The sequence below is a fragment of the Dunckerocampus dactyliophorus genome, chromosome 6 (assembly GCF_027744805.1).
Source record: "Dunckerocampus dactyliophorus isolate RoL2022-P2 chromosome 6, RoL_Ddac_1.1, whole genome shotgun sequence".
Classification (NCBI taxonomy): Eukaryota; Metazoa; Chordata; class Actinopteri; order Syngnathiformes; family Syngnathidae; genus Dunckerocampus; species Dunckerocampus dactyliophorus.
The window spans coordinates 26,654,775-26,679,351 of NC_072824.1; the positions used below are offsets into that span (position 1 = coordinate 26,654,775).

The 24,577-nt window shown below is 39.7% G+C and overlaps 1 protein-coding gene across 7 annotated transcripts in view; it reads right to left on the reverse strand.

Moving 5' to 3' along the window:
• Window positions 1-24,577, reverse strand: part of rptor (regulatory associated protein of MTOR, complex 1) — a 178,415-nt gene that overhangs the window by 72,389 nt on the left and 81,449 nt on the right. For all 7 annotated transcript variants that reach the window (XM_054778400.1, XM_054778398.1, XM_054778397.1 and 4 more), the window contains exons 11-17: window positions 24,161-24,305; window positions 18,627-18,702; window positions 14,641-14,742; window positions 7,554-7,637; window positions 5,877-5,987; window positions 5,496-5,570; window positions 3,475-3,540 (exon numbers count right to left, since the gene is read on the reverse strand). In XM_054778400.1, the coding sequence (XP_054634375.1) occupies window positions 3,475-3,540; window positions 5,496-5,570; window positions 5,877-5,987; window positions 7,554-7,637; window positions 14,641-14,742; window positions 18,627-18,702; window positions 24,161-24,305 (659 nt within the window). The remainder of the gene's footprint in view (window positions 1-3,474; window positions 3,541-5,495; window positions 5,571-5,876; window positions 5,988-7,553; window positions 7,638-14,640; window positions 14,743-18,626; window positions 18,703-24,160; window positions 24,306-24,577) is intronic.

The following is a 24,577-nucleotide window of genomic DNA, read 5'->3' on the forward strand; positions in this document are numbered from 1 at the left end:
AAGACAGACGGTGAAATGTTTTCTTAGTGGAATATTTGTAACGGAGTGTGAGTGCTTTATGAAATGAAGACCTCCAGTACATCATCTCAACATTATCTTGGTTGTTGATTCAGCTCAGAGACAGAATATTTCAATAATTGAAAAATCAGAGGCGAATATGCAGAGCGAGGCCCTGCCCACGTGTTTTACAAATCCGCAAAGGTTTTTATACCGTTTCAGCTGGCACTCTGGAGCTCGCACTCTGGCATTTTTTTTAAAATAACGCCTTGCAGCGTGGATAAACCCGGAAATGGCTTCAGAGGATACAGGCTGACAGCAAATCTGCTACTTTTGTGAAACGATTTCATCATAATCTCTCTCTCTGTCGTCGCTGGAGTGGACAACACCACAGGCTTGTGTTCATGCTACACAAATGACTGTATTGGGATTTCTGCCGCAATCTAAGATGCATGCTAAGTTAAATCCCACCTTCTGTAGAGGAAGCATAGTCTGACGTCACGAACGCGGACATACCCATAACCTCGGCTGAGGTACAGTAGCAAGATGCTTTTAACTGTTGAACTTTTTCCCGCAAATTGAAACAAAAACTACAAATTATAAAAGTTTAAATAATGACGACAGTTGTAGCTGCTACTGCTAATCATTTATGTTGCTGTTTAGTTATCAGTGACGGGTGGTGCATTTGGTACCTGGGCCTTCAGTGGGGACTTGACAATCCCAATCTGGGCCTTCAGTGGGGACTTGACCAGCCAGAATTTTTCTTGGCAGACACTGTGAGGGCCAGTATTGTTAAAAAAAACAAACCCTGTGCCAAGTGCCAACATTGTTACCCTCTACAGTACACCAATCAGCTACTAAAAAACCCCAAACTATTCCATTATACATAAGTGGCAGGTAGTATAGTAAGTAGTAAGTTCCTTATTTGGTGTAGCATTAATATGCCAGCCCACTGTTTTTGTGTTATCTACCTGTCTATTTCCGTCAGCGTGGTCAGGCTGTCCTTTGATATTTATATAAAAAAAAAAAAAGTTATACAAATCAAACTTTATTTATAAAGTGCTTTTACTGCATATAAAAATGCAACACAAAGTGCAAGTGAACTCGTAGGAGGTGACTACTCAATATAACAGTCTGACTAACGGTGTCATCTTAGAAATAATGTGAAAATCATCACACAGCAACTTAACACTCAAAAGGTAGGTAAGAAATATACATAAAAGTACCAATAACGAGTTTAGAGTAAACAAAAATTTTAACGGTTTCCACCACACATTTCTTCCCAGCAAAGCATTTCATTGGCCATGGCTGCTGGAGTGCAGCAATGATTCTTTCAGCTGCCTCTGTTGTTGTCCCTATGGTGGTGGTGATTGGCTCCTGCTGGGTTTTGTTTATTTCTACAATGAGCCACGTTCAACAAAGGTGTGTGTGCAAGCTCTGCCGATTGGCTGTCTTACAAGACACAAGACGATCCTCGGCCCAAATGAAGGTTGTTACTTGTGCAGAGTGCGGTCCATTAACCATCAGATGGCATTTGTGTGAGAAGGCTTTTAAAAAATGTCTTCAAAGGCCTCGTTTCCTTCAAAACCACAAACTTGCCTGTTGTGAATTTGCATGAGAGCACCAAACATGGGATATTGAAGTTTCATTCTCTGATGAGAAATAATTTAACCTTGAGGTCCTGACGGCTTCTAACGTTACTGGCATGACAAGGAGATCCCACCTGGCACAGTGGAGGAGGCGCCATCATGATCTGGGGTGCTTTTTCCTTCATTGGAACAACGGAGCTTCAGGTTGTGCAGGGGCAGATTTGTCAACATGTCAACACTGCAATTCACAATTCCTGCATAACAAAAGACTTGGTCCAGAGGAATGATGTCACTCTTTTGGACCAACCTGCGTGTTCCCCTGGTCTAAATCCAACTGAGAACATTTGGAGATAGATGGCATGGGAAGTTTACAAAAATGAAGTTCCAGACAGAAGATGCCCTCTGTGAAGCCATCTTCATCACTTCATCAACATTCCCACTGTCCTCCTGGAAACACTGGCATCAAGCATGCCCAATCCAATTTTTGAGTCTTGATTAAAAATAATGGGGCAGCTTGTCATTACTGAGTGCTTTTTTTAAAACATTTTATTTCTATTTTAGGGGGGTTTCGGGTTTTTTGAGCTATGGGCTTAAATATGTAATCAGCTAATGAACAGCCTATTTCAGTTTAATGGTTGTTTGCAATAAATTGTTTACTCTGTTTTTTTTTTTGTTTCACTCCCATTTCTTCTTTTTGCATTTTGAAGCTCTACGTAGAACCTCCTTCAGATTCAACAGTGCAAAATGTAAATTCTTGCAATTCTTCAACAGGTCTTAAAATTAGATCTGAGTGTATTTGAGTGTATTTAACATATTTTAAATATCATTATTTAACATTCAACACACTTGATTAAGACATTTAGCCTCCATATTGGAATATTTTACAAAGTTTGATCATTTTACACATTTGAACATGTTGAACACATTAACCCGTCTTCTATCTGTCAAAGTGGATGTGACAATTCAAACATTTAAATATTTTTCAGTAAGAAAAATGACTTTTTTCCCCCCTATCTGCCCAGTGGTGGGCACTGAACTAGCTATACAGAAACTCAGCGTCGTATCTTAGCATCGTCTACCAGTCTTTGTCACCATTTGGTGGGCTTAGGGTGTGACTACAGGTTTTAATGGCCTCTTCTGTCACATTCTACTCGCCAGTCCCAGTGCATCTTGTGCCTACTCTGATGTGCTCTGGTGCACCCACAGAAGGGACGGCACAAACTTTGAAAACCCCGGTACAAAGAATAAAGAAACGTTTTTTAACCAAGAAGTCCAGTTGTTTGTGCTACTAAGGGACTCTATAGAATACATCAAAACAGGTGTTATGTTAGAGAGAGAGGACGTTTTTTGTTGCAGATAAATTATATACAGTACATATATGCATCAATACATGTAGACAGACACTGTATTGTTCACTTTTCTTAGTTGAATTCACTGGGAAGTTACACACTGTTGTTTAAACAACTCATGCAACCAATGACATTCCGTCTACACACAACGCTTAACAAATCAGGGTGTGATGTAGCGAAGCAAACTGTACCCCTTGGTGAAAATGCCAACGATTATTACAGATACTAATGCCATTGCTTTTACTTGTTTTACTCAAGGGGAAGAAAAGGAGATGACTACCTCGGGGGAGGTGTTTACTATTTTAAGTGGCAAAACATCCAAGGAATAAATGAGACAGTTTATTTATCGATTAGAGTGGAGGACACTACTTGAGGCAGTAAAAAAGTGGATGTAGGCACTAAATCCCAACTGGATTTTTAGACAAGCACTGTAAATCCTGCTGAGGAAAACAAATAAATACTTGGTTTGTTTGTCTTTGAGCCCAAAGTGGGTACATTCAGAGAAGTACAGGAAATGCACACATTATGCACACTCGTACCTGTCCAGTGCTGTAGCTGTTTACAATAACTGCCAATATGAAGACAGCCATGGTCCGATGCTCGGCCTGGAAGTAAAAAAAAAAAGCCATAAATACTGTTGTACTTATATTTGCAGCGTGGTGTGATGAATATGGGCCGACTTGAATCATTGGGCTTACTCACACTATTTGAGTCCAGCCCCTGCCCTGGCCTGCACTCACACTGAGCACTCATGCTATGACCTGTACAAGTGTCCCATCACTTGTATTCTGCTGTTTTACTTCAATTTCACTGATTTTGTGGATTATTTCCAGTCTAATTGCGAGTCAGTCTGATTACTTCTATTGTACAAGGTGATATTAATTACTTGTGAGAGAAGCATTGGCATTAATTAAATGGGACGATTTCATTAAGCAGACTGTACAAATGCCACGGGTGAGCTGGTGCGTTGGATTATTTTGAGTCTTTCACATTTTATTTGGATTATGAAATGTATTGGTTACCATTAAAAACCTGCCTGGAGGGATCACATTCCAGTCAGTCTTTGACTGTACTACATTGTGCACATGCATATGTTAGAGCATGGAATTGTGCCGTGCCCATCACTTCTATACTGCTGTATTACTGCGATTTCTGTGACGTTGTGGATAATTTCCAGTCGAATTGTGTATCATTCTGATTATTTCTACTGTGCAAGGTGATAGTTGTCATTATTTACTTGCAAAAGGAGCGAGTGCATTAATCAAACGACATTACATCTTTTTATTATGCACACAAATGTAGTCGACGAGTGTGCCATGGGTTGGATTAATTTGAGACTTTGCATTTTATTTCTATTATGCAACTGGTTATCATCAAACACCAGCAGGGAGTGAATTGTGCTGTGCCCATCACTACTATACTGCTGTATTACTGCAACTTCCCTGACTAACTGGATTATTTCCAGTCTACCTTACACATTTCCAGCCTTCACGCATCATGTGAACTTCATTTCTTGGCTATATCTCCGGTTTTCAGACAATAACTAAAGTGACACTGATTCGAAATCAGTAATATTACAGTGTCCATGATAAGTTTTACGATCCAAATTTCTACTGAGCTATTTTTCCTCATCAATACATTTTGGGAACTATTTTTTTTTTACATCATATTTCCCGCAGACAGTGAACACAGTGTTGAGTCTCACATTGAGTTAGAAGTGGGGTCCATCCACTAGCTCTGCGTTATGTGTAAGCATACATAGCCATTACGTCACGTCCTGGTCAGCCCAACAGCAACGAAAATGGGAAGCAGTGAAAAAAACTTCACAGCAAAAGCCTCGCTATCATAAATGTGTTTTTTCTGTAATTTTGCTGTGATGTCCATGTTAAGATTCAAAATAATGTCCATTTCACAATGATGACTTCAGAAATGTATCCCAAAATCTGTGGAAATATTCCCATGGATCACTCATTTTCCTACAACATCCAGCCCAAGTGTTAAACAATAAAGTGCACATCATTTTGCCATTACTGTTTATGTGTATGCAAAGAAAACTAAAGAAACTGTGCGTCACTTGTCACACTGATAATTTGAGACGCACATGTAAAAATGTCAAAATCAAGCATTTATCAAATGTTATGTATGTAAATATTACAACCAAGATTTCAGTAAACAGTGCCCTGCTGCCATTAAATCTAGTAAAATGTGATGTTTTCTCGCAAGTTCTTCTTCATAAGCTGAAACAGAACAAGCGATACTTTATTTTAATATGCAAATTGGTTAGAAAATAACTTTTTACTTGCGATGTCACGCTTTGGGTTCCCCCTTTTAGGAGAATGACCCACTTTTACGAGTCTGTTGGTTATCATCAAGAACCTGCGAAATCGCATTACAGTCAGTCTATGACCAGTTCTTCTAATTATGCCAAGGAGCGGATGCCAAGGAGCGGAATGTGATGAGCATGGATTAGAGCACCCAAACTAGAAGTGAGCTCCAGCACGGTGAAATCGACCGAGTGAGAGTACGCACATAGTTGCAACCACTTGATTAAAATACTCACCGGCATGTAGCTGTCAGCCAACACAGAGAGGAAATACTTGTGGCCGTTGTCTTTGACCAGGTCAGCTTGACAAGACTACAAACAGATGGAGAAGGGATACATGTTACACTTGGGCAAAAAGAGCTTTCAAAAGACTTTAACATTATTTGATTATTTGCAGTTCACCTGAAAACGAGTTGAGGCTTAATCTGTCTTTATCTGAAAACTTCTGTCCAAAGTCGTATGAGAACCATACATGTCATTTGTTTAACACTTGCTACATGCGTCAACACTGGTGGGCTTCTAAGCAATTGGGCAACACTACTACTGGTTCACTTGTATGACTGCAACTTTCAATTCCTATCCACAGTGTGATTTACAGGTGTAATAATAATAACTTACGCTGTCCACAGCCAGGATTTTTGCCCATATGAAAACCAGCAGTGGCCGCAGCTCTCTGGCTGAGCTCTGGAGTAGCTTCAAGACGTAAGGAAAGATCCCAACAGACAGGGCCTGGAAACACAAATACTTCCAGCTCAGGTGTGATGATCCAAGTCTGTGGTCTTAAATGTGGTACACAATTTGTACAGTTGTGGTCAGAAGTTTACATCGGGGTACAATGATTATAGTTATTCTTATATACTATGTATATAGTATATACATACGTACATATAAATATATATATATATATACACTACACATACACATATACTATACACATACTATACATATACTGTACTTATACAGTACATATACTATACTTATATACTTCTTCGATGATTTAAAAAAACAAGAATTGTGTGCAAATGTTCTAATTAATTTTGGATTTAATTTGGATTTTGGAGCTGAGTAAAGATCTAGGAACAATTGTAGATTTACAAAAATAGTTTTTTGGTACCATTGCTAAACACCTGCAGAATCCAAGACCATTATTTTAAACAACTGGTTAACAAAGTTAATTGGATGTTTCACCACTTTGTTAAGGTCTGGAAAAAGACCCATACTGTCCCTCAGATTCAAGGAAATTGGGTGAGGTCAGGTGAGGTAAAGGTCGGCCAGTTTGTCGACAGGACAAGTGACAAGTATGTTTGGAGGTGAGGCTTTCAAACCTAACAACACTGTAACAACACTGTAACAACACTGTAACAACACTGGCAAACATGACGGTGGCAGCATCTTGAAGTTTGGCTGTTTTGCTGCCACCGCACAAAGTGGATGGAATCACCAAGACAGAGGATTATATCCAATTTCTTCCAATGGCTGAAACTTGGTCTCAATTACTTTCACGCGTTCACATTGAGTAGTGTGGCAAAATAGTTAATGATGTCAAGGGAGTTGGCAGTCACAAAGAAAGGCGTTAGTAACACACTTTGCTGTGATGGCTTGCAAGGTCCCCCTGCTCAAGAAGACACATGCGCAGGCCCGTCTGAAGTTTGACAATCAACACCTGAATGACTCAGACAATGCTTGGAGAATGTGATGTGGTCACATGAGACCAAAATTGAGGTCTGTGGCATCAAGTGGACTTGTAGACGTGTTTGGAGGCAGAGAAATGGCGAATATGACCAACAACACCATCCCTATTGTCAAAAATGGAGGTGGAAACATTCAGCTTTGGGGATGTTTCTCTGACCAAAATCCCTCCTGAGATGTGTGCAACCCTGGTGACCAACGACACAAAACGTCTGTGCTTGTTAACAAGGTTTTCTCGAGTATTAAGCTATGTTTTGTATTGGGATCAAATTCTTATTTCACTGAAATATAAATATATTTATAACCTTTATTTATTGTTTTTTTGTAGTCTGTTTCTCTCTGTTACAATAAACATACAATAAAAATTAAGTACGGTTCATATTTTTGTAAGGGGCTAAACTTTCTAAATCAGTATGGTATCAAATACTTATTTTCCCCACTGTGTAATGCAGCACTTGCATCTTGCAGAACCGTGCTTTTGTCAGTGATAGCCTTTGAGTATGTACACCATTACAGTGTACTTAGTTCGAAATGCATTCATTTATATTAAAATAAATCATTGCTGCTATACGGAGTCACTGGTTACGCAGAAGATGAGGAACGTACCAGACTGACAGCCCAGGGTCCAAGGTCCAGAAAGCGCCCAAGAAGGTCCAGAGCCCGAAGTCGATGCACTTGACTCAGGAGGACCTAAAAAAAAAAAAAAAAAAGAAAGAAAGGTCAGCGGTTAATTTTTGCTTCCTCCACATCAACAGGAAGCTTGAGACCAGAGGAGGAGGAGGAGCAGAGACTGCAGGAGAAACAGCGACTAGGCCGAGGGAGTGCAGTGTAAACAGATGGCTGAACCTCCATGACGACGATCATGCTGGCACTGGGCCACAATTGTTTTTTTCTGCAAGGGGGGTGTCCTCTACAATAACATTTTCACTTGGCTAAAACATGTGACCACAGGGAATATGTATGAACACTATTGTAGAGCTAAATAAGTGCTAAAGTGTGTTGTTTTAAAAGAATTTTGCATCGTGTGCAAGTGTGTATGTGGGCTGAACATCCCAAAGTGACTGTCCCACAGTGTGTGTGGGAAGGAGCATATGGAGGAACATAGGTGCACACATGCGTGGGCACCGCTAACGCAACATGTACACTCAACAAAAATATAAACTTTTGCTTTTGCTGTCATTTTTCATGAGCTGAACTCAAAGACCTCAAACTTTTTCTATGTACACAAAAGGCCTGCCTATCAAATATTCTACACAAATCTGTGTTAGTAAACATTCATAATCTAGCCATGTCATAGGTGTGGCATGTCAAGATGCTGAGGAGACAGCATTATTATTGCACAAGTCTGCCTTCGATTGGCCACAATAAAGGGCCACTCCAAAATGTGCAGTTTAACTGTATTGGGGATGGTCCGGAGGGGTCCGAAAACCAGTCAGTGTCTGCTAAGATCACCATTTGTCTCTAATACCGTGTACGCCAATCCAGAGCATCCCAAACATACTGAGTGGGTGACATGTCGGCTGAGTATGATGGCCATGCAAGCAATGGGATGTTTTCAGTTTCCAGGAATAGTGTACAGATCCTTGCAACATGGGGCCGTGCATTATCATGCTGCAACACGAGGTGGTGCTTGTGGATGAATGACACAAGTGTCAGGCTCTCGTCACAGTATCTCTGTGCATTCAAAATGCTATCAATACGGTAAAATGTATTGTGGATGGAGTGGCCCGTGGTGGCAGTGGTGTCATGGCATGGGCAGGCGCGTATGTTTTGGACAACAAACACAGGTGTTTTCTATTGATGGCATTTTGAAGATAGCGAGCATGTTTAGGATGCTCTGGATCGGTGTATACCATATTTGAGGCAAGTGGTGGTCCTCCCCGGACACCCCCCGATACAGTTAAACGTCACATTTTGAAGTGGCCTTTTATTGTGGCCAACCTAAGGCAGACCTGTGAAATAATCATGCTGAGTCATCAGCATCTTGATCTGCCACACCTGTGAGGTGGATAGATTATGACTCATGAACGATGAATGCTCACTAACACCGATTTAGACAGATTTGTGAACAATATTTGAGAGCGCTAGGCCTTTTGTGTTCATAGAAAAAGTTTTACATCTTTGAGTTCAGCTCATGAAAAATGGGAGCAAAAACAAAAGTGTTACGTTTAAATTTTTGTTGAGTATATTATTAGTACGACATGAACCTTATGAACATGACGACCACAAATACAGACGGAGGAGGACCTTTCCCGGGTTACCTACATCTCAGTACACAAAGCTAGACAATGTGTGTGTGTGTTCTGTAAATAATAAAACGGGCACACACAGCTTTTGCTTCCGAAGCTTTTATCCTCGGTTGTACATCTCCTGATATGACAGTGCAGCGTTACCGCAGAGAGATAAGCGCATTTAATGCACAAGTTCACAAATAACATTTGCTGTTTTAAATGTCAAGGCAGGGTTGAAAATACAATCCGTCACTAATGCTGCTATATGAAAATGCCTGTGCCTGCCTGGTTGTTACCCCCTTTTTGGCATAAACCTTGATGAGTGAAGGATAAGCATGATTCATAATCATAGTGTCTGTATGCACAGACATGTTAGCTTATAATACACATGGATACTAAATCCTGGTCAATGTGAAGAAAACCCAGCAGTGGCCCTCAACATACCTATTTGCAGATGCTGAATGTGCGACTCTTTCATTGGTCGAGCTTACGTTAACCGAATCTTGATTTCTGCAAATGTATGAAAATAACTACAGAGTGCAAAGACGTCTTTATAAACCCGAATGCCCGATCACAAAGATGCATTTATACGGTTTTTTTGTGCAATATGCAAAAAGAGGTGTTGACGCAAGTGCAATACCAATAGATGTCAATGTTAAGCAGCTTTAAGCCATAAAAACGGCCACAAGGTAGCAGAAATCCATTTGATAAGAGCTCAGTATGACTCACTTGCATGTATTAACGCACCAAGGAGGAAGTGGAAGAGCATGGAGGAGTGTAGAAATTTTAACGGGTGCACACGCATAGTTTAGTTCCAAATATGAAAATTGTAAAGAGTTCATGGTGTTATATTTGTAAATAAAGTGTTATTTTGATATAGAACAACCCTTTTTTGTGTTGTTCATGTTGTGGTACAGTTGATTAGATATTTGAGCTGTCACACAAAGTGTCAAAATTAAATGCATCTTTTCACAAAAAGCTGTTTCTGGTTGGGAACTGATATTTTCTTGAAACGTACCAATGTTCTACTGCTGATGACAAAAGAACAGAAAAATGTAGAAACGTCTTTTTTTCTTATGAAAGACGAAAGTAAAATCTTTCTTTTGGTAGGTTCCATGCTTATATAGCCATGGAACACAATATTATGTGTGCCTTGAAAAATCAGTCAAAATCGTCTAAAGTGGCCGGTACTCAAGGGATTGTCTTTTGCAAAATGGCTGGGATTGAATGAGTTAAAAGATTGCGTCGCCGTGGCACTGAAACTTTGGCTCAGTCCAAAAAATATAAACATATAACTCAACACTGATCACAAATTTATGGCAACTAGGAAAACTGTTTATAACGTCACGTGTCTACTCGGTAAACAAATACAGTACAGCCCAACCTTTAGCGGGAGTCATGGCTGCCAATAGTGCCAAGGACAAGTCAGAACTTGAAAACTTCCTTCTGTTGTTAAAAATTTCTTTTTGGGAACACTTGGTCTTCTTGCTGCAATATGTAAATGGACAAAGACAAGTGGATAAGACTAAAGTGGTGTGCCGCCATTGTTCAGTAGCGACAAGCTGGAACTATTACTTGTACTACATTTGTTACATATTAATCACTGTTCAAACATTGTTCAAACTGTTACTGTCGCACTTGTCCGCGGGGCCATTTTCGGCGCGGAACTATTTTTTATTTTTGGTACTCGACATATTGTAAAAATAAAATAAATGAATTATTAATGAGATATATTATTGTGGCACCTCGTTTGTCTCGGTTATCTTACGGCTAAACAGTTCGCCTAACAAATTAGTCAGCGGAACCAAGTGCACAAACAAAGCATCCACACATTTTCTGTGAAGAATGCATAGTGGTTCTTTTAGAGTTGGGACACTAAAGACAGACTCAGGGCAGGGAATCCCTTAATCATCTTTATTATGTGTGTGTGTGTGGGTGATTTACAGGGTATTGGTTCATAGAAGACACGCAGAACAATGAACTTGTATCTGGCTCCTTTCATCCTCTTAAAGGGATAGTTCAGATTTTTTGACATGAAGTTGTATGATATCCCCATCAGCCGTGTAGTGTATCAACAGTGACTCACTCCCCACTTTGTTCCGTGAGTGGAACAAAGTTCCGGTCGGATTTCCGTGAGGAGGAACATAGTTCCGATTAGTTGCTGGGGTCTCTTAAGTTAAGCGTTTTGCTTGTCAAAACAATATGCGTTCAAAAGAGTCTTCCTCCACTGTGGATCACATTCACAACAATGGACAGGCGAGAACACATAGTGGTATGAACGGAGAGGAAATAATGCAGATTTTTTTGTTAGCAACGGTTTTGTGATGCAAATGTATTACTCTTTTTAATGGATATTGTTTTGAGAAGCCAAACTCTTTACTTAAGAGACCCCAGCAACTAACCGGAACTACATTCCTCCTCACCAAAATCCGACCAGAACTCCAGTCACGGAACAAAGTGGGGGGTAAGTCGCTGTTGATGCAGCGTACTGTAGTGTATCGACAGTGACTATGCAAAATTTATGAAGAATTTATGAAGAATTGGAAACTATGAAGAATGAGGTGGCCACCTCATTGAATTTTTTCATAGAATTGTTTTGTTTTTGTTGCAAATTGTATTTATTGGAGATGTACCAGCCAGCAGCTTTTAAGTCATTAAAGTTGTTTACACAAAAGCTACGCAGTTTTATGTTTTGCATTTTGTTTCTTTACTGTACTCAAAATGAACCAAACCGTGACCTTAAAACCAAGATACACACCAAACCATGATGTTGGCATGCCATTACACCCCTAATATTTAGTAAACAAAAACACACCTCATTATGATACGGAGTCATTGTACAGTTCAACAAAAATACAAAGCATTTTTTAATAGTAGCGAACATGCACATACTTTTAGTACTGGATCTCATTAGGCTGTGGCTAGTGAGTGTAATTCCATTGTTGTAATATTGATGGACTCATCTTAAATCTTATTTCAGTGCATGCTGAAAAGGACACGTTTATGCATCCATTCAATATATGAGACGGCTTGAAGCAGCCTTAAGATTACTGCGCTGCATAATGTTGCGTAATCTCGAAGGCTCCTGCTGCTCCAGCTCTTAACAAGTCCTGGCAGAACTGCTAACGGAGGGCTGAGTCAGCAGGAAATTACCACTCGCAGCAACACACTGCCATTGGGTATGATATAATACACAATGCAACAGCTGTACACCCGAGTGCGACGAGGACAGAAAAATCTAACAGCTGATGCAAAGAATAGACGTTCTAGACCCCAATTACAACTTTTACACAAATGGAACTATGGGGAACAGATATGACGCGCTGGTCTTTATTGATGGGCTCTCATGAAGAAAATTAGCCTGCTCATGTAGCGCATATAGCAGCTCAGGCGGCAGCTTTAAAGAGAAGTACAGTAATGGCGCGGAAAGTACTGCTGCAGTGGTAGTGTTCTAGTCAGTGGAGAACTCTTGCTGATCTATGAGCTCAATCAAGATGCAATCGTTATGAGCTAAAGAGTTTGCTTGCGCATAAAGAAAGAATAAAGCCTGTTTAAACTCAATTTCCACCATTGCTGACTGGGGTCTATCTGTTACTGTGATGGCATCCTGGCAGCGGCACATTCCTCTTTGTTACGTACGGCTGCATCCCAACCTGACGCCAGACATCAAGCTGAAAAGCTTAGTGAGCTGTGGTGTGAAAGTTCAATCTTCGGCTTTATGGTCACATTATTTTCCACTAGTGTTGTAAGGCTACGCCATCATCACGGCTCGGTACGTGCCTTGGTTTTAAGGTCACGGTTTAGTTCATTTTGGGTACAGTTAGGAAACAAAAAGAAATCTATAAACCTCTTTAGCTTTTGTGTAAACAGCTTTAATGATTTTTTAAAATGAAACATTAAAAACTAAAAACTACTGGGAGGTAATTCTCCCAAAAATTAAATTCTCAAATCGAAAAAAAAAAAAATTAAAAAGTAATTAACATAAAATGTGTAATAGTTTAGAACAGGGGTGTCCAACATTTTTACAGCAAGGCTGCATACAGAACAATTAAACGATACGGGGGACATTTTGATGCATTCTGTGCATTAAAGATGCTAAAAAAAATCCAATGTACTGTAGGTCAATATTTGTTCAAGGGATAGTTCAGATGACATGAAGTTGTATGACATCCCCATCAGCAGTGTAGTGCGGCAACAAAGACTTACCCCCCACTTTTTTCCGTGATGAGGAACATGAGTTGGTGGGGTTAGTTGGTGGGGCCACTGACGTAAAGAGTTTGGCTTCTCAAAACAATATGCGTTCAAAAAAGTAATACATTTGCATCACAAAAATGCCTCCTCGAAAAAAATCACACCTCACAATCACTTTGCGTTACTTTCTCTCTCGTCGTATCACTGCGCGCTGTCACCCGTCTATTGTTGTGTAAGTGTTCCACAGCGGATGAAGACCGCTGCGATGTGAGAGTCTCGCGTCACATCCGCGCATGTAAACACAGTGGAACACATACACGACAATGGACGCGCAGTGATACGACGCAAGAGAAAGAAATGCCCAGCGATTGTGAGGTCAGATTTTTTTGAGGACGTACTTTAGTGATGCAAATGTATGACTCTTTTGAACGCATATTGTTTGGAGAAGCCAAACTCTTTACTTAAGTGGCTCCACCAAATAACCGGAACTCCATTCCTCATCACCGAAATCTGACCAGAACTCGGCTCACGAGACGAAGTAGGGGTAAGTCACTTTTGATGCACTACACTGCTGATGGGGATGTCATACAACTTCATGTCAAAAAGTCCGAACTATCCCTTGAAATTATCTGAACAAATCTACATCTTAGCTTTGTGTTATAGGTGACAAGAAAATAAGTCCCTCACGACTTTGAGGTTCCAATCTCGTGGCTTCATCCTATCATATATTCAAACATATTAAGTAATAAATCATGCTGTTTTGTGAATATGGCTTATTAGTTGTCGGAAAATATGCATATTGAAGCAAATGTTACGTATTTTTGCCGAAGCATAAAAATAGCAAAATGAATTAAAATACAAATATAAACCATTCAAAAGATGCATCGAAAGAGGCTGTGGACGATATGTAGTATTCTACACTGGACACTAGGTGTCAGTAATGTGACCATAATGTTCAGTGAGACACACAACAGGCTTTTATCGCAGGTTTGAATTATCTTACAAAAGGCACAATAATCCCTACATTTTAATTAGCAAATTGCGTGTAACGTAAAGCAGATGCCTTTAACTGAGCAGAGACTAGGCCCATATTTGGAAATCTCAACAAATCCGAATGTACATTGCTGTGGTTTTGAAAGATCTTACATTGGAAAGGAGTTAATGTTTGATCCAGTTCTCTGTGCCCTCAATGTGATCTTGCACTTTTCTTTTTTATTATGTTGGATGATTTAAATGGATACTTGAAGGTGTACTTGTGGGTGAGCGTATACCTGCAATACAATGGGGAGCTGCTCGGGAGGGTTCCGGTTCTCCACGCCCATTGTCAACCAAACCTGAAACGCTGTCAGCTGTTCTGCAAAAAAAGGACTGTGCTGTGGAAACACATACGCACGCGCACACACACACACACACACACACACACACACACACACACACACACACACACACACACACGCAAGCATTAGGAGTCAGACTGCAGTGACTATGTTATAACAGTTGTGACGCACGAGCCAAGGATGACAATGCACCACAGTAACGACATAAATCCTCATGATCACCTTTACCCTCTCTCACTAGCTGCTGCTATGGCAATGTGCCTGACTGATTGCTTGCTGAAGGGCTTTTGATCACGGCGAGTGCTAATACAGTACTGCAGCAGGAATTACGACAGTGAACAACTGTTGATGGATGTGAAGAGGGAAGTGTCAATGCCTTGTGGCTGGATGGCTAAATTGATGTGTGCATAATCAAAGCTTAATAAGTCCATACACAAGAACAAAGTGCACTGTATTAGCTTAAAGACTGAGTTTTTGTATGTGTGGACCTTTCTAATCAGTAGGTAGAAGCAAAACTACCAAAGTACTTGTATCCGATTTCCAGAAAATATTTGTCACAATACTGCTAGTGCAAAGATAATACAGTGTAGAAAACAAGTAATTGATCCCCAATTTTTATGGGAGGCTTTAACAGAAAGCGAGAAAAAGATTCAGAAAAACACAAATGATAAATTCATTTTATATTTCATTGAGTGAAAAAAATACCAAGCAGCACGCATTTTGATCCCCACAGAACGGTTATGTGTCCATGAAACACCCAAATTAGTACCGTCCTTCTAGGAAACTACTCCGAATCTCAACTCATTATGTGGATAAAAGACACCTGTCACAGAAACGGCCTCTTTCATTAAAACCTCTCCACTATCATGGAAAAGACCAAAGACCTGTCAAAAGACTTCAGGGACAAGATTGAAGAACTGTACAAGACTGGAATAGACTACAAGACCATCAACAAGAAGCTTGGCGAGACCACAGTTAGATAACAGTTAACCGTCCTCGCTCTGGAGCTCCATGCAAGAGTTGACGTAGTGGGCTAAGGATGATTGTGAGAAGGGTGAGATACCAGCCCAGAATAACAAGGAAGGAGCTGGTTAAGATGTCAAGAGAGTTGGGAGCACAGTCACCAAGAAAAAGCATTAGTATCATACTTTAAAGCTGAAGTTTGACAATCAACACCTGAATGACTCAGAGAAGGCTTGGGAGAATGTGATGTGGTCACATTAGACCAAAATTGAGCTCTTTGGCATCGAGTGGACTGGACGTGTTTGGAGGCAGAGAAATGGTGAATATGACCCAACAACTACTGCATGTCAACCTAGTACGTTGTAGGTTTTTGCATTGGGATCAAATGCTTTCAATCAAATAATTTTGATTTTGCATTGTATGTATTTTTACATTCTGTTTCTCGCTCTTAAATAAACGTAGAGCATACGTATACTGCTCAGGGAACACTAAAACAACACATTGTAGATCTGAATAATTATTTATTCATTTATTGAGGGTGTCTTGCTGTCCACCTGCTGACTATTCCACTTGCACAACAGCATGTCAAATTGATTGTCAATCTGTATTGCTTCCTAAGTGGACAGTTTGTTTTCACAGAAGTGTGACTTGGAGTTACATTGCGTTGTTTAAGTGTTCCCTTTATTTTTTGTAGCAGTGTATGTAAGGCGGTAAACTTACTACATCAGCCAGGCATCAAACTTATTTTCTCCACTGTAAGCTATTAAAATATCATATTGTCTAAATGAATTGCAACCACAATGAGCAGAAAGGTTAAACATATCAGAGGTAAAATCCCTTGGAGAAGAGAGCAAGCCATAGAAAGGAAACATGTTCTTTATTGGACCTCAGTGGCTCAATTACAGTGCTGGAAAGTGATTTCCGCACATGTGCAGGAAGATGAGAAAGGATGAGGATGGAATAACTGTTCCCATGGGAGGGATGAAGAAGATGCCCACCTCAGAGTGCCAGGTAAGGGAGAGAAAAGGACCAGATCAAAGTGCTTCCGTTTAGAAAGCTGCACCACTCCAATGTTATCCTTGAACTTTTTTTTCCCTTTATGATGGACTACGTTTGTAATAACTTTTTCCAAAACCCCTATTTGAACATGTGCCACATGCGAAAGCAGCGATTGTAATCTGCATTTTCAGTCTGACTTTACAGTACATGACTTCCAGTTATGAATGAGCTTGCATCTCTTTGAGCCGGTGACGGCAGCAACCGGACGTGACGTCACATGAAACCCAGCAATAGACAAAGCGTAGCAATAGATAGATGTGATGAAAGAAGAAAGTGAATGAACGACAAAAAGGTTAAAAATAAATAAAATAAAATGATTAAGTAAATAAGAAAAAAAAAAGAAAGAAAAATAGCAACTAAAATAAGATTAAAAATTAATGAAAATATGAATAAATACAGGAGTAACTGACAGCAACATTGTATGATGCATTCATAAATATTTATATTCTTAGGCATCACTGGTGAATGGGTCGTGGTGGTAAATTATACCACCTGTAGTACAGTGTACAGGCAGTCCTTGTGTTCTGATGTTTCGTGGTTACATACGCACTCCCATAAATTATTAACACCTACAAAAGAAAAATAGAACTAGTTATGTGCATGTGGCAAAACAATACTGTACGTCGGCGGAATTAGAAATAGGGCCTTGCTTCACTTAGGAAGGACAACGCCACTTTCCTTCCTTTTGGTCAACTTTTTTTCCTTTCATTACGTCTCCCAAGCGTCGAGGGTTCGAATCTCTGTTTGGCCATCTCTGTGTAGAGTTTGCATGTTCTCCCCGTATGTGTGTAGGTTTTCTCCGGGCACTTCAGCTTCCTCTCACATTCCAAAAACATCCATGCGAGGTTAATTGGAGAATTGGAAAAAATTATTAGAACAACCTTGTTTCATCAGTTTCTTGCTCATTTTAATGCCTGATACAACTAAAGGTACCTTTGTTTGAACAAATAAAATAATAACAACAAAAATTGGCAGTACAATGCTATAGCTATTAATATAAGAACTTAAGTGATTTGGGCTATTATCAAGAAAATCATGGAAGTTGCTAGATATCAGCTGTTAAACTCTTATAAGCTATATTTGTTAACATCGTTATATTTGTCCAAACAAATGTACCTTTAGTTGTACCAGGCATTCAAATGGATCAATGGATCAAATATGGATGGATCAAATGGATCAATAAACTGAAGAAACAAGGGTGGTCTAATCATTGCTTCCATGACTGTATGTATCTCCAACTCACAAACACATCTCTACTCCTCCTCTGAACGAAACTTCTTCATTGTCACTACATGATGGTGAGGTGCATTCAGGGGCACCCCGAACATCACAAGGACGACTTTAACATGCGTGTATGTTGCCTAGATTTTGTTCATAAAATACAGTAAAAAAGGAATATTTCACACGTAGTTGTAAATGGTGATTAATCTTGACTAATTAATTTAAAAACTGTGATTAATTGGATTAATATTTGCATTAGACATTGTAAAACGTGAAGATCAACACTGGTTGCATGCCTGGTCCAAAACGCAAAAATAATGAAGGCTAAAGATGCTTGCATCCAATACAAAGGACAGTGATAATCGAGCAGCGTAGTGCTATCATTATTGAGACTTCCTCCTATCAGTGTGCAAGACAACCACAAGGATAAAAGTAAGGAATTGTTCTATTTTTCTGTATTACTGTTTCATTTATTTTTGCATTTAATCTTTTCATTACTTTCTTTTATATGTCGGTCATGTGTTCTGTGAACAGTGTGTTCATTTAACTATAATTTCGTTCTAGGTTCTGACATATACAACAACTTGATGACTTGCATAGTACGTAGACCGAGGACCACCTGTAAAACTTAACCAGTTTCTCTCACAAATATTCACACACCAACACACTACACATACCCTGAATGCTGTGCCCTCCTCGATGATAGTTGGCAGCTGAGACAGGCAGATATCCACAGCCAGGTCCCACGCTTGCCTGGTCAGAGGTGACATGCAAAATGTACAACAAAATTAGAAACGGTGACTGCATGTCGTGTTAATATGCAGAAACACACACAAACATCATTTAGCAAATAGTCTTTGCTGTTCACCCCATCAGTTTCTTCTTTCACATGTTCGTACCTGTATCCTTTACAGTACTGTATATTCAAAGCCTGGGGGCCGAGAGAGGGCAGCAGGGAGCCTTTTGTTCCTTTCCAAAGCAGAGTATTCACTCATGGTCATCATAACTAATTCATAGGGTTATGCAACACAATGTGGACCCCCCTATCACAGCTTGTCTATTCTCTCTGTCTCCTTTTCACTTTTTTGCTTGGTGTTGTGCTACAATGCACTGTTCTGTAATATGATGATCAGCAGCTGACTGAAATTGCTCTTTCTGCTCTAAAATTGGTTCTGTCATCAACAGCTTTATCATCAGCGAATGGGTTACAGTGTATTGAAGTTTCTCTCCTTTATCACTGAAACATTGCATGCACAATGCACTATGTGACTTGCGTAAAAAACTGGGAAAATAATTCTGGTTTTCTGTTGAGATTTCTCCATCCTTTTGCAACGTATATTAAAGATTCACTGGGCGCATGTTCAGGATAAATCAAACATTGTTACATTTGTATTCGAGGTGTAACTGTGCATTTTCTTCCCTTACTGTACTCAAAATGAACCAAACCTATACAATGGTTTAGGACTATACAATGGTTTAACTCCGGACACTTGACTTGGATAGCGAAAACACAGATGTACTACTTTGAGCCTGGAAATAGCACAAAAGTCACACCTATGGAGTTGAAAAGAAAAAAAAAAAGAAATATGAACCAATATTATGATTTTTTTTAGCTTGATGGATCAGGTAGCATAAAATATGACGTGGCTAAACTTTTAACAAAAAAACTAAATGAAAATATTTAACTTTAAACTTATTTAACCAGATAGGAGAACAAATTCTCATTTATGATGGCGACCTGGACAAGCGGCAGCAAAAAGGGAGACATGGGTAAAACATGTCAAAAACACAACATAACATGACAATACAGTACATTTACTATGGTAGATTTACCATAGTAAAGGTGTAGATGACTAACAGCAATGTAAGTTTATGTAAGTTTAATCAACTTTACAACCTGCATCTCAGCTTTGTGTTATAGGAGACAAAGCACATTAATACCTCGTGGAGGTTACGGTGTTGCTCTGTTTGTTTGTTTGTGTTCAAAATAACTTGAAAAGTTGTGAACGGATGTGGATGAAATTTTCAGGAATGGGATACGGAAGAACTAATTAACTTTTGGGGGTGATCCGGATCACCGTCTGGGTCCAGGAATTTTTTTAAAAGGACTTTTTAACATTGCGAGATAGGACCGTTTTCGGCATTTGTGCATGTAACGCCACACAAAATGGTCAGAGCACTTAGAAAAAACAAATACAGGACAAGTTTCCAACAGGTTCTACAAAATATCAAAGACTGATGCACATAATGGAATAATTCTGGATACGAGTGGATAACATCAAAAAAATCGGGAATTTTCTTTATAGGAAGACAACAAATGAAGCTATACACATCCAACAAACACCATTATACAGTATATAGCCAGGACACTGTGGAATCTGGAGTGTGCCAATAGATTTGTTGTATTTTCAAAAGGTATGGCGCTAGATCCAGAAAAAAGCCGTCATCACGGAAAATGCAATATTTGTGAATAACTACTGAACTAATATTGATATTATGAATACAATTGCTAATGGCATGTTTTCATGGTGAAGAAATCTAAATATGTAGACAAAAAAATGTAGGACTAATATTTATGATGTAAATCGCAATATGGGGTGGGGACTATAGTAGGGCGCTTGGCGGAGGTCTGCACACCCCGAGTGCTTTTCTAGTTATTATTAGTGTTAGTGGCATTAACATACCAACTTTTTCTCAAGTCGACAATGGAGACAAAAATGCTGAAAAGCGAAGGCCCCCACATGCACCCTTGGGGAACACAGACAGGTGATCCGAAAAACGATCAACTCTAACCGACTGTATCTGACCAGCAGCAACTGCAAACTACACAACCTTGACAAAAAATGCAACATGTAGGTTTCATAACCACTTGGGTCTGTATAGAAAGATGTCTGTCTTCGCCAGTGTTGCAATCCAAACGAGCAGACAGACGAGAAGCAGGGGAGTCGAATCAGCAAATATGACACCATTAAGTCAGGTAACGCCTGCCAATACCAATGAGTAACTCATCACCAAAACCTGTCAGTATGTGCTGTGCATGTGAAGAGGAGACAGCAGTCAACAGATGAGCGTGAGGGATAATGTGAGGCTGACTAAGCTCTTTTCTCTGTTGCTTGCAAAGAGTGGTGAACACTCTTCCACATTTGTACACACTCCCACACTGAAACGTCTACAGGGAATAATCAGTCTGGGATTTTTCCTCCGTCCATTTGAATAACAAGTGTTTATGTTCGGGCATCGATTCCGCAACCCCCAAATTGTTTAATTACCTTTTTCAACTCTACCATTCCTGAGCTAACTTTTATTTTTTGAGTGGCCTTTTATCTCTGGCACTTTTACATTTTTTATTGATCTCTCACACCTGTTTATCTGCACCTTCCTGTCATTGTGTGCTCCTAAATCCTGCTGCAGCGACGCACAGGTCTTAATTGTTCTCAATTGTTGGGAATGATCACTTTCACCAAGAGCAGTATTCTTTACAATAACGCATGCCATATTGTTACACATAGTCACGTTACACAACAACTTGCCCCGCAAGGCAGAGAGTGAGAGAGGTTTTCTTTGATTCTCAACACAAGACAGGTAACGAGTGGGAGGGAGCTGCGAAGCATTTATAGAAGATAAGAAACACAAACTAGTGGGAGAATTGCTTGTGTAATTGAAGGGATAAGGATGATGTAACCGCATTGTTAAACAGTGTGGAGAGACATGTGAAGTCATTATGGATGCTCATCAGCGGCCGTGCTTGTACTATCATCTATCTTCAATGGTATCTTTTAAAAACAATTGGTTGCAAAAGATTTTAATTTGTCTTGGATTTGATCTAAATTAACACAGGGTCTTTATTGTTATTATTATTATTATATTCAGTATTTGATGCCCTGCGGAAGTTTACCACCTTATAAAGATATGAACAGTTCATCCAGATTTTTTTATAAGTTAATTGTCACCAAGAGAGACAGAATGTAAAAGAATTCCAGAAAATCAATAAGGAATAAAGATTATAAATAAAATTAGATTTTGATTGGGGGGGAATAGGTATTTGATCCCTATTAAAAATGTGTCTTAGTACATGGTTGGTTTCTCAACCATGTACTAAGACACATTTTTAATGCTGTAGAGCCTAGGTTCCCAAAGTGAGGTACGCGCACCCCCAGGGGTACGCCAATTGTCATATGGGTACGTGAATAAAAATGAAAAACAATTAGCGTCTAACACTCACAATTACGAGCGCCTCATAGCACAGAGCGCATACTCTGTGGGGAGCTACACTGTGCCACTGTCCGTCGTCATAACAGAGCGCAGTGGCTTGCCATGATGCGTATGCGTTGAATCCGCAAAAAAAAAAAAATTGTGTAATTAATGAAATAATTAGTTATCGCTGTTAACGCGATATTTTTGACAGCCCTACTAAAAACTTACAGATGACTTACACCCATACACAGTACACATATACTGGAGCTGAATAATAAACAATAAACATAGCAACTTCTGATCAATCCATGTCAATTTCAGACTTAAACTAATGTAACGATTTAAGCCGCGCCCATTTCCGGGTTAAACCACACCCACTTCCAGGTTATGCTGATTACTTATTCCGATTACAGATACAGATACAGTTAATTTAGATGGTTGAACATCTAGAGATACAGATAGGGGTGTACTCACTCATCCCTAGTTTCAAGTCAAACGTTTGAAGGGGTACGCAACTGTGAAAAGTTTGGGAGCCACTGTTGTAGACCGCAGACGTTTTTGTAGTTCTTGTAGTTGGTCATCAGGGTTGCACACATCTCAGGAGAGATTCTGGTCGGAGACATATTCCCAACGCAGAATGTTTCCACCTCCATGTTTGACAGTAAGGATGGTGTAAGGTGGTGCCTCCAAACGAGTAGTGCCGATGCCAAAGAGCTCAATTTTGGTCTCTGATCAAATCACATTCATACCTTCATCAGGTATTGATTGTCAAACTTCAGCCGGGTCTGTACACGTATCTTCTTGAGCAGGGGAAACTTGCGGGAACGGCACGATCTCAATCCATTACAGCAAAGTACGTTACTGATGCTTTTCATGGCGACTGTTCTCCCAACTCTCTTGACATCATTAACCAGCTTCTTCCTTTTAATTCTGGGCGGGTCCCTCACCTTTCTCACAATCATCCATCCCCAAACAGGTGAAATCTTGGTAGGAACTCCGTTTTCATGTCAACATTAGTTCCTTTCAGCTTTCAACTGCACAGTTTTGTATTTCCGTACAGTGGAACGCACGTAGATACAGTATGTCTAGATGTCGTTTACATCCACATCCACCTCCTTTGATGGCAGAACATTGGCTATCTGTTGCATTGTTGAGGCAATATCTATTCCATCTGGTTCTCCTTTTCTGTTATTGTAGATTTGGATTTTTTTTCTCCCTTAATAATAAAAAGTTTCATTTAAAAACTGAATTTTGTGTTCAGTTGTGTTGCCATTGACGAATATTTAAATTTGTTTGGTGATGTGAAACACTGTAAGTGTGACAAACACACAAAAAAATAATAAATCAGGAAGGGGACAAACACTTTTTCCACACCAGTGTATGTACTCGGTCAAACATGGTTGAAATGCCCGTGACAACAGCCAATCAGAGTCGACCTTGTTCCGTTCCACTTCCTTAATTCCTTTTTTAAGTTGCCAAACAAGTAAACAGAATTACCGAACATGGAGTGAAATGTGGAGCTGAGGGCAGAGAAATAGATGTCAGCCATGAGTTGGAGTTATCCTCAGAAGGTGAGACTATTTTTTGAAAAGAAAGGTAACTCAACATTGGTTGTGTTTTTTTTTCTTCCTGAAACAAGAATATTTTAGATCCATCAAGGACATTATCAAGCTGAGATTGATAAATAGGCTTGAAGTAAGTAATGGCACTGTATTGCACAGTAGATTCAAACTTCCTGTGCAGTGCTTGCAACTGCTTTTATCACTATTTGGGTGGATTTCTGATTTTACAAATGAGCTTCATTAATTTTTGGCTGGTGGCATTTATAACACTGCACGGCCTTTTAAAAAACTTACATTGCACCATCGTAAAATATGGATTGCGCCACTGCGAAGCTCTCGTCTAATCAAGAATGCATTCGGTCATTTACTGCAGTGTGTGTGGAAAAAAACAGATGTGGACACCTTCTGCTCTATCATGATGACAGAATACCCTGAGCTGTGTTAGCGTTGCTTACCACATGGCGTGCATGTATGTCGGAGGCAGGCGTGGGCTGCTGACTGGCGTGCAGTTGTACGACCTCATTATCCTCTCTGCTAATAGGAAATTGCGGAACAAACTGGCCACCAGAAGGTCCTGGCGAAACAACTTCTGGAACAAATCTACATAAACAGAAAACAGAGGAGGCTTTTGTCAGATGCATTTAACACACGACTTTAACGAAAGAAAAAATATCTTTTGGAAACAAATGAAAACTTGCTAAAATACTTCGGTGAGAAGAAACGAGACCAGAACGTATACCATTTGTCCAGCGGTATGCGATTTGGGATTGTGTCCAATGAATACGGTCATGAAAAAAATGACTGGACCACCCTTGTTTCAATCCAGTTTACTGATCCATTCTAATGCCTGGTACAACTAAAGGCACATTTGT